Source organism: Zootoca vivipara, chromosome 3 (assembly GCF_965207765.1).
Source record: "Zootoca vivipara chromosome 3, rZooViv2.hap1.1, whole genome shotgun sequence".
Classification (NCBI taxonomy): domain Eukaryota; kingdom Metazoa; phylum Chordata; class Lepidosauria; order Squamata; family Lacertidae; genus Zootoca; species Zootoca vivipara.
Window position 1 is genome coordinate 51,154,689 of NC_142586.1, and position 11,263 is coordinate 51,165,951.

Sequence of the window (11,263 nt, forward strand, 5' to 3'; positions counted from 1 at the left end):
TTATTATGTTAACATAAACTAATCAAAGTTTATGAACATTCAGTCCCATCTAAAACTCCTTCCATTGATCTTCAGGATCTAACCATTCCCCCCGTGACGTCTCCATGGGACTCATGACATCATTTGATAAGGTTTAAAGAGTAGCAGTGGGAACTCCTGATCCAGGTTCTGACTATGGCATCCAAAATTTGTTTTAACCCTTTCTATCTGCTCCATGATCCCAATGGAAATTCCCCCTTTACAATCTGACCCATGAAGGAGATTGCTATGGGCAGCAAACATACCCTGTCCATTTCCCCCACTTCTCCTCCCCACATATTCCAACGCAACCTCAAAAATGACTCTGCAGGGGTCAGGAGAACCCCAAGAACAGTGCAGAGGGAATGAAGGTTGGGGGGGGGGGAGTTGTGCCACCTGGAATACTGAAATGTTTGTCTTGCAAACTGTAAAAACTGCAAAAGTGTGAAGTGGAATTCCACCAGCAATAAATAAATAAATAGATGACTTGAATGAGGCAGTTGATTTACATTCCCATCTGCAACATGAATAGTTAGTTTTTTAAAACAATAATCTTTATTAATTTTCAATTACAATAATACGATGGTAGCCTCATTATAACAGTACTGAACTTTAATACAATTACTAATCCCAATAGTTAGTTTGGGATTCCTTGACTGTCACACATGGAGTCAGAAATTAGGACATGCTGGAATGTAGAAACAGAAGACGTTTACAGTACAAATGTAATTTTATTGTGGTGGTGTTTTTTTTTTAAAAAAAAATGCACATATTCAAACATTAGGAAGCTATTAAGCTACATGAGGTTTTTTTTTACTAACTCTTGCAAATAGGCCTGAATTAGATGCATACAATGCACTTTATTGCATCCTTCCAAGCTGAAGGCAGACTCATAATTCATCATTGATGTCCCAGCAGAACTTGATGGGCAACTTTTCCATTCTCTCCTTAAAAACGCTGTCAAACCTTTCATTCTGTGTGACTGTCATCGTGTTCTTCCAGTCTCCAACAGTGCCTGGCCCAGGAAGCAGACAGAAAGAAAGTGCATAGTGGTGGTCAAATAAATATCCATAACTCCAGATATATTCCATCCCTAGTTGGGAATTTACCCCTCGGTGTAAAAAAGTTTCCACACTCTAGATCAGAAAGACAATTATGCCACTCTGAAATATACATATTTAGAAGAATGAAAAAACAACAGGGGAACAACTCTAAATTTAGGAAACAGCAGAAACTGACAGTTTCATGAAGACTGTAAAAGTGAAATCACCATCGCTTGGTGTCTATCAAATGTCAAATTAGATGCCAAGTGAATCTGTTTGAGATTCTGCAAGCACCACCAAGCCAGTTCAACTGCCACTGACTTACCTTTGCGAAGAAAATGTCCTCTGCTGAGGTCTATGAGACCAGGTGGCAAGAACTCATAGTTTGCCCTGGGATCTGCTTTCATTTTATTAAATGTAGCCTGATCCACAACAGCATCCACCTCCTTTTCTGTCAGTCTCTTTCCCAGGAAGTTGCATAATTTCAATACACAGCTTCTTAGATTCTGAAATGGAACGTAGTTTTAATGCTAGGCCATCCACAATTGAGAAACCTGACAGCCTAGTGACTAAAACTCATGGAACAGGTAGGATAATAATACTGTAGTGTAGTAGTAATTATTATTATTATTATTATTATTATTATTATTATTATTATTATTGTTATTATTATTATTATTATTATTAATACCCGGCTCTGGGCTGCTTCCAACAAAATATTAAAATACAATAATTAATCAAAGTTTAAACACTTTAAAAACTGTCTTCAGATATTTTCTAAAAATCAGATAGTTGTCTATTTCTTTGACATCTAATGGGAGGGTGTTCCACAGGGCAGGCGCCACCACCAAGAAGGCCCTATGCCTGGTTCCCTGTAACTTCCCTTCTCACAGTGAAGGAACCGCCGGAAGGCCCTTGGCGCTGGGCAGAACGATGGGGGTGGAGATGCTCCTTCAGGCATACTGGGCTGAATCCGTTAAAGGCTTTAAAGATCAGCACCAACACTTTGAATAGTGCCCAGAAACATACTGGGAGCCAATGTAGGTCTTTCAGGACCGGTGTTATATGGTCTCAGCAGCCACTCCCAGTCACCAGTCTAGCTGCCGCATTCTGGATTAGTTGTAGTTTCGGGTAATCTTCAAAGGTAGCCCCATGTAGAGCACATTGCAGTAGTCCAAGCGGGAGATAACCAGAGCATGCACCACTCTGGCAAGACAGTCCACGGGCAGGTAGGTCTCAGCCTGCATACCAGATGGAGCTGGTAGACAGCTGCCCTGGACACAGAATTGACCTGCACCTCCATGGACAACTGTGAGTCCAAAATGACTCCCAGGCTGCACACCTGGTCCTTCAGAGGCACAGTTACCCCACTCAGGACCAGGGAGTCCTCCACATCTGCCCACCTCCTGTCCCCCCCAAAACAGTACTTCTGTCTTGTCACAATTTAACCTCAATGTGTTAGCCGCCATCCATCCTCCAACTGCCTCCAGACACTCACACAGGACCTTCATCGCCTTCACTGGTTCTGATTTAAAAGAGAGGTAGATCTGGGTATCATCCGCATACTGAAGAACACCCAACCCAAACCCCCTGATGATCTCTCCCAGCAGCTTCAAATAGATGTTGAGAAGCATGGGGGAGAGGACGGAACCCTGAGGCGCCCCACAAATGAGAGCCCAGGGGTCTGAACACTCATCCCCACCACCACCACTTTCTGAACCTGGCCCAGGAGGAAGGAGCGGAACCACTGTATAACAGTGCCCCCAGCTCCCAGCCCCTCTAGATGGTCCAGAAGGATGTTATGGTCGATGGTGTCAAAAGCCCTGAGAGATCCAGCAGAACTAGGAAACAGCTCTCACCTTTGTCCCTAGCCTGCCGGAGATCATTGACTAGTCCACCTGAGGCATCTGGCCAAATCTGACCACCCCTGGTCAGTAACTGGACTCTTGACCAAAGGCTGTAGAAGTGTAAAACTCCATTTTAGCATTCTGTAAAATCCGTAAAACTCCATTTTGGCTGTGTAGCTTTGCAAGGTTCAGAAATAGCTATGATTGTTCAAGCTTGAAACCGAAACTCGTCATGCATCAGCCAAACACCTGTTGTTCTGCTGGATGCTGGAAATTCCCTAAGAATAAACCGAAACTGGCTAACCACAAAATATCTAAATTCAGGTGTATATGCAAAGCGATGTACAGCTGCGCTTGAGTAGATAACTGCTAGATACAATAATAGTTATTCAGCACCCCCTGGGGGAGCAAAACAGCAACGCAGCTTGAAACTAAGAAGGCAGCTGATTGGTTAAAGGGATACTGCAGAGGGGTGGGTAAGGGGCAGACCTTTACTATATGAAATTGTATTTAATACTCTGTACATGCACATGGTTTTTGTGCAAGTAGAGAAGCTTTATTCTCGCTGCACCTTATTGCTTTTTGTCTGACAGAAACAATAAAATTGTTCTTAGAACTTTGAAACTTTGCTGCCTGAAGTTTTTCATCTGGTCTATGTCTGGAGTCCTAAAACACAGTATAACACAACCAAGGCAGTTTCAGTCCCATGATGAGGCCTGAATCCCGACTGGAAGGGATCCAAATGGTTCACTTCTTCCAGGCGTGCCTGGAGTTGTTCAGCAACCACCCACTCAATCACCTTGCCCAAGAATGGAAGATTTGAGACTGGGCGATAGTTGGCCATATTGGCTGGGTCTAAAGATGTTTTTTTTTTTTAAGAAGCAGTTTAATGACCGCCTCTTTCAGTGGGTCTGGGATGGCTCCCTCACAGAGGGAAGCATTCACCACCCCGCAGAGCCCACTGCCCAGCCCTTCCCGGCTCCCTTTTATTAGCCAGCTTGGGCAAGGATCAAGGAGACTGGTGGTTGGTTTCACTCTTCCAAGCAGCCTGTCCACATCCTCGGAGGTAACAGATTGGAACTGATCCCATGCAATGTGACTAGACAGGACACTAGCACTCTCCTGCCTCGGCCCTGCTCCCACGGTGGTGTCTACCTCATTCTGAATCTGAGCGACTCTATCTGCAAAAAACTTTGCAAAATCATTGCAGGAGATCTTGGGGCTTTACTGGGCCCTGATGGCACAGGTGGTTCTGTTAAATTGTGAACCACCCGAAAGAGTCTCCTGCTGCTGTTTTCTGCAGGTGCAATAGAGGCGGTGAAGAAGGTCCTCTTCGCCTTCGCTATCGCCACTTGGTAGGCATTAGACATTAAGCTCTAACCTGCCCCTTTTCTGCCCCACTTCCAGAACATGCACTCAGAAAACTGGGTATTCCCAATAGGATGCCTGGTGCAAGCTAATGACTTCCTAAAAATCACTGCAACCCTCCTCCCCTCCCACATGATCTGGGTTGCTGTGCATAAGAAAAACCTGGTGGACAAGCAGCAGCATGAACAGACCCATCTGCTTCATCCAACCAAGTCTTTGTCACACATGGCAGGTCAAGTTCTCCATCCACGATCAAGTCATGGATGGCAGTGGTCTTATGAATCATTGACCTGGCATTGCACAGCAGCACCTTCAGGACATGTAGGTCTCCCTTGCTTATTCCATTATCCGTCCAGTCAAGACCAGACCCGGAGGCAGGGATAGTCCTCAAACAACAACTAAATCTGCTTCTTCTGTAATGACATGATCTGGTCTTAGCGTAACTCCTCCTCCTACCTGTGATCACTGAGATCGGTTGTCCCAGTGCCCCCCCACACACACACGGTGGAACTTGCCGCAGCCCCACCCCTTAAAAACAAAATACAAAATAAACAAAAAACCGATAAAACAATAGAAACTAACAACAACAACAACAACAACAACAACAACAACAACAACAACAACAACAACAAATTACACTCATACTAAAATTAAACAAATCCCTAAACACAACTAAACATTTTTTCCACCCCCAAAGCTAAAAAAGAATTTAAATCGATAAAAGAATAATTTAAAACCCTTTTCTAAAGAACCCTCTCTGCTGTACAGAGGTCTGTCAGGCCTGGCCCTCAGGATAACAAGCAGGGAAAACAAGCAGCTTGCATCTTATTTGCCTAGTTCGTAACAATTGCCATTGCATTATATTATATTTTCATGTTGCTTTTAATCCATGAGCCATACAGAAAGCATTATATTCTGGGGCATCTCTTTAAACTGAGTCCACAAGTAAATAAATAAATGCCCCAGTTACAGAAACAAGGGAGATTCTGTGACATCTCTCCTCAGCATCAGAGGGCCTGTGAAATGACATATCTTGCTTGGAACCATGACATTTTATTTATAGCCCCATAATCCCTCAGGGGAAATGGCTACAGTGCATTATTCACAGCCTGGGGTCTGGAAAAGCTGCTCCTGAGTCCATGACCCACTAGTCTTTAAAAAAAAAACCTTTAGAAAGGAGATGAAACTAGCAAGGGAAGCAGCAGCTGAGGGCACTTGAATGATCATATTGCTTCCTTCCTCCATTTTGTAAAGGTGAGTTTTGATGGTTGTTAATATCAGACTGGAGAGCAATTTGACAACTTACCTTCTTCATTTCTTCATAGGTAAGAAACAGGATATCGAAGTCATCCCTGTGAGAGTACCAGCCTTCCACATGGTCCAGCCATGAATTTGCAAGTACTGATGGGAGAGAAATAGATTTGACATAAAATGTAGATCAGATGATTTTTTGAAAAACATTCAGAGTGGAGCAGTAGAAACATATAAACTCAATTAAAACAATTTAAAGGAATCAATTTAAGAACAAGCAGTGGTTCAAACTATTAAACACAAGCTGAACTAATACCACCCAACCTCACCAAACACTTTCTCTGAGAAAGAATTTGCAGAAGAGTTCTGCATTTTAAGGCTGCCTACCAGTACTTCCAAGCAATGTGATAGGGGAGTGGTGGGTGGGCTGAGATCAGTCTAGCCTTCCTCCAGCTCCCTTCCTTCCCACTCTAGCAATTTCCTTATATGGTGTGGCAGTTAATACCTGCAACATTTAGGAGACCCTGTCTGGGTTTCTGACTTAACTTGACACAAATCTCTACACTTGATTAAGGATTAGGTGCTCCACCTTGTAATGATTTGATAGTTGTTGCATCCTGATGCAGACAGGATATAAATCCACCTGATTTCCTTTGGGAGTTGGCCAGATCTATACCCTACCTTCTGCCTCAATTGACCCCAGTCATCAGTGGCATAAAATTGTGTAGTTGGAGTCTCAGTTGGAGACTCTTTGTGATGGATGGATGTGGAATTTCCTCAGAGTAACCTATAGCATCAGACATGGCATCCTGAAAACGGTCCTTACCACACACAGAATTTCTTTAATTTATGTCAAAGGAGATAAGGATGAAGGGACAAAAGGGATTCATTTTAAGCTTCCGGATCCTTGCTTGCTTATCCCGGGCTTCACTTGCAGTTCGTCTCGGTAACTGACTCCCGCTCCGGCATGGAATGCTAGCGGCAGGGAGTCACTGCGTGCAAAAAGCACTTCTCATGCTGATAATCCTCCTACACTTCCATTAAAAAGCAGAGGGTCTCCTGTTAATGAGAGCTTAATTTGGATTAATGTACAGGCACATGCTAGAAGAGATGAGATTCCAAACTCAGGAACGGAATCAACTGCAAGGTCATCAAGGTTTGCACTTGAGAAAAGACTTCATTTGGTACAAAAGACAGTGGGGTGGAGGGGAGCCTATGGCTTCTTTATACAAAGTTTTTTCTTTCTTTACATTTATGATTCGGCAACCCTCCCTTGAAAGCTAGTTCTATTTATGTATGTGCAAGTGAGGAAGGGGGACACTGGATTGTAGATATGGAATACAACATTAAATGGAACTGTGTGAAGAAGAAGAAGAAGAAGAAGAAGAAGAAGAAGAAGAAGAAGAAGAAGAAGAAGAAAGGGGAAAGGGAGGGAAGCTCTATTTTGCAAAAGATTTACAATGGAAACTTAGAGCTGTCTTTTCCCTATCCTTTTTTATTCATGGGCTGAACTGGAAAATGCTAAAAAGGACTTGCAATTTAATTTAATTTAATTTAATTGTAAGTACAAAAAGCCAAACAGAAGGATGAAAGGAATCTGTGAACTTGCCAAGGAACTGATAAGGTTCATTACTATTCAAACATGTACCTATATGATAGAGAATACACTCACTTTGCAGACCATCATCAATCTGCCAGAAGAATTGACTTCATTTGGATCTCAGGTGACTTAGTGCCAAGATCAAAATTGACAGAAATAAAACCAATGACTTTTTCAGACAATAACCCGGTTTATTTGGAATTAAGAGGTGAACAAAATCCAACAAAAAGATGGAGGTTAAATGAAGGATTTTACAGTATTGCCAAGAATGTTTTTTTATTCCAACAATACCTGTAGTCAGAGGTGCAGTATCTTCAAACAATGGCAAAAAGATGTTTCAAAATCTGTCTCGCAGGGCATGATGGAAAACAGCAACAACCAGGAAAGATAAACATAATGATTGGTACTAGTAATTGTATTATAATTTGGCATTGTTGTAATGAGGCTGTCATTGGGTTGTGATGGAAACCAAACAAAATTGTTATTAAAAAGTGATTCGTTTTAGAGTAGCAAATCATCCTTACCCTTTCCAGCCAAAAACCTCTCCATGAAAATTCCAAAATCTTCTACTTCTTCTAATTTGAGTGAAGTTTTGGAAAAATGGTAATAGGAAACCAAGACATCCTTTGGGTTTCTGGCTACATAAACAACCTGCAGGAATGACAACAAATTATATTCTATTGCTGATCTTATTGTTCCTACTGTCTCTCTTGTTTTGCTTCTGTAGTTATTTCTGTGGCTGTGAAGTTGTTGAAGTGGGATATGGGATATGTATGCACAAAATAATAAATGGATGGATCTCAGATATCTCTTCTTGTAGATTCTTGGTGCTTCCAAGTTGCATTATAGGCCTGGCAGCCTCACACTCTTTTGCCACATGCATGTCACATGCACAGTACAATCCTATGGTGTCAAATGAGCTTATTCTTGTTAAGAGTGTTGGAGGGCACCCTCCAACAAGATTTTTACTATGATGGAGCATAAAATCTTTGCTGTGTAGGAGTCATGGGAATTATTCAGGGTGTACAAAGCACTATTCATTCATATGGACAATGGAATTTCAACTTGAAAAACTGCCCTCAGAAACTGAGAAATGTAAACAGAAACTGAGATGTTAATTTAAATAAGGCAAGACAAACATTTCATTTGATCAAATAATAAATGTGTTGTTTCCTACCTTCACTCTTCTGTTCCTTAATCCCTTGGGTGCTAAATAGTAGGGTAGATGGGAAGCAAAGAGGCGAGGTGATGGGCGACTGATGTAATCCATATTGCGGATATTGTACTCCAGCCACGGAACCCTGTCTAGTAAGTCGACTTTTTCGGTTCCATCTCGATGACCTTCATGATAAATCAAGCTCAGAATATTTTGAGTCCATATTGTGCCTATAAATGAGAATAAGCTTACTTAATTCATTCATTGTCATGAATGCACATATGACTTTACAGAGCAAAATAATTGAAAGCAACCTGTCTCTGCATTGAGGATTTGGGAAGACAGAACAGTATTTGCTAATAAGTTCCTTTATTGCTCAGAAAGCTACCATAACCTCTATTCCAGATTCTTCCCAGCACATTAAACAAATGATAGTCAAAGTCCAGGGAATAAAAAAAAAGGTTGTCTGTTCTCCAAAGTACTTTGATTCAGCACATTCAAACTACCAGTATGATTTTTACTAATGCATTCTAGGAACAGAAATGTTGACAAATGGCCAGTGGGACAAGCGTAATACGCAAAAGACCGTTGCAGAAGACTTTCTTCATGTCACCCAAGCCTTAAATGCCTATGCAGTGCAGAACTTCCCTTCTCTCTCCTCTCCCACTCCCTGTTATTGTGTCCTCCCCACCCTGCTAACCCTCCAAAGCAGATTTGGGGAACATTGGGAACACAAGGGGAGAGAAGAGTGAAGGAGGCAAGAGTGTGCAAGTGGAAGTTATTGCATGTGCGGCAGAACTGCATTGGATACGGACCCCTGTTAATATTGGCAAAGCTGTGGCTGATAAATGCTGAAATAAAGAGACACAGTATGAAAGTTTTTTAAGAATGGAATTTTACAAACAAATACAAAATCCTGGAAGTCAATTAAAATAATAAACTCCTACAAAGCATAAAATAATAAACTCCTACAAACCAAATTTAAAATTTGTGCATTTATGTTGTTTTCAGAACCTCAAACATGTTGACACTAGTGGAAAACACATTATTCCATCCTGTTTATTAAAAAAAAATGTCGAGGTTCACCTTTATGTAACCAGGCAAGTTCCATTCTACTCATATTGACCTAAAATTTGCATGTGGCTTTATACTTGCATTAGGATAATATAGATACTATTTAGATCTGGCTTCCTCAAACTTGGCCCTCCAGATGTTTTGAGACTACAATTCCCATCATCCCTGACTACTGGTCCTGCTAGCTGGGGATCATGGGAGTTGTAGGCCAAAAACATCTGGGGGGTCAAGTTTGAGGAAGCCTGATTTAGATATTTCTGGATATTGACACTGGTTGAATAGCAACCATGGTTCTTCCTATGAAAATGCACTCTTACCTGACTTTGGATAAGTGACTAAAAACACATCACTGTCTCTTATTTCAAAATCCTCCAGGGTTTCTAAGTACTCCATTGACGCCATGTCTGGCTGGAAATAAAATCCTTTGTATGTGAAAAGGTATTTCTCGGCTGGTTGCATTGCCTGTATAAGAATAAAGAGAAGAGAACATTTCCTTCTATTATGCGACAACGGGAAATCACAAAGAAATAGAGGTGTCATTTTGTGAAATCCTACTCCTTTTGCAGATCTCATAGCAGAATCCCATGCTTCTCTTCCATCACAGGTGAGCAAAGGTACACCATTTAAAGAACAGAGACTTGGCTCATCATTGAGACAACTCACCTAGCCTTTTTCACCTTTTTTCTTTTTTTGTTAGACCGAGGTGCCCTCCCGCTGCTCTTTAATTTTTCTTCATCTGACCCTTCCACATTCCTGAGAGAGCCCCTCTCCAGAGACAATCCACCTTGCTACTGTGCTGGCTTTGCCCTGGCACAAAAAGGTTTTTCTCTTTCACCCTGACTTGGTTGTTTCTCAAGTGCATGTGTGCAGCATGCAAAATAGCAGCCCTTGTCCTCACTTTATGCTGCCTGGCATCATAGTTTGGTCAGTGCTGCCATCCTGACACTCATTCCTGTACTCAGGGGAGGTGGGGAGGAAGCAAAAAACTGCCCCCTGCAAATTGAAAGCTTGCAAATTCCTCCTGGGTACTTTACCAACTTCATGGGTGGGGTAATAATAATAATAATAATAATAATAATAATAATAATAATAATAATAATAATAACTGGGGCCAAACCAGTTTTCCTTTCAGTGTTAGCCTCTGACTGTTCCTCGCATTTTTGGAGAGATTTATTTCTGTTCTACCCCCCCCCCCCCTACAACATACAGTGCCATTAAGGCTGGAAATCACTTTAATTCTCTATATATGTCTTGTGTTTCATCGCTAAGAAATGCAACAATTGTTTAGTGGATGACATTGTATGTACAAAATAGTAACAAGAAAAATACTCCATTTGATTTTCCAATATACTGTATAAATTAAGGGTTGTATCCCATGCCGAATGAGCAGGGTTCCACTTGCACAATGGGAGTTCACATTTGGTCCCCTCAAAATAACTATTAATCTCTGATAGCACAAATGTTGCACTCCGTGTGATACCAGAAAATAATATGAATTGTGACAAGAGTTTCCATGCATCTGATGAAGTACCTTGTTGCCCCTCGGAACTCATGCAGGAAAGAGTTGTTTGTCCTGTTTTAACCTGGAAAGTTCAATTTACAACAAAACTTACCTACCTTTTGTGTTTAGAGACAAAAAGTCTGGGGGAGAGAGAGAGAGGTCACTTCTGCAGCTTGGAGTATATAAGCTTTTCAAGGCTCAAGTTCAGAGCTCTCCAGGAAACTGCTTTATAGTATTCTGTTAGGTAATAAGAGTTTGATTAACCCGATGGCTCCTCCTTAGTAAATCATTCCTGGCATGTTATGCAAGAAAAGAAAGGTAACACAGGTGCATAGAGGCTGAAAATGTAAAGAACAACAGGGGGAGAACTTGCTTCTTTGCACAAGGAACATATCAACAGTGGTC

General features: G+C 41.6%; 1 protein-coding gene across 2 annotated transcripts; it reads right to left on the reverse strand.

Annotated features, from left to right (window-relative positions):
* Positions 1 to 778: 778 nt before the first annotated feature.
* Positions 779 to 11,058, reverse strand: LOC148686244 (amine sulfotransferase-like). Of its 2 annotated transcripts, none has more exons than XM_088666037.1 (7): positions 10,975 to 11,058; positions 9,675 to 9,819; positions 8,305 to 8,513; positions 7,652 to 7,778; positions 5,583 to 5,677; positions 1,387 to 1,567; positions 779 to 1,033 (listed from the first exon to the last, which is right to left on the reverse strand). In XM_088666037.1, exons 2-7 carry the CDS (start codon positions 9,814 to 9,816, stop codon positions 909 to 911), a joined length of 879 nt encoding a protein of 292 aa, XP_088522163.1. In that variant the 5' UTR covers positions 9,817 to 9,819; positions 10,975 to 11,058; the 3' UTR covers positions 779 to 908. The 2 variants fall into 2 exon arrangements, with proteins under 2 accessions (XP_088522163.1, XP_088522164.1); XM_088666038.1 differs by having other exon boundaries at positions 10,971 to 11,058.
* Positions 11,059 to 11,263: the final 205 nt, after the last annotated feature.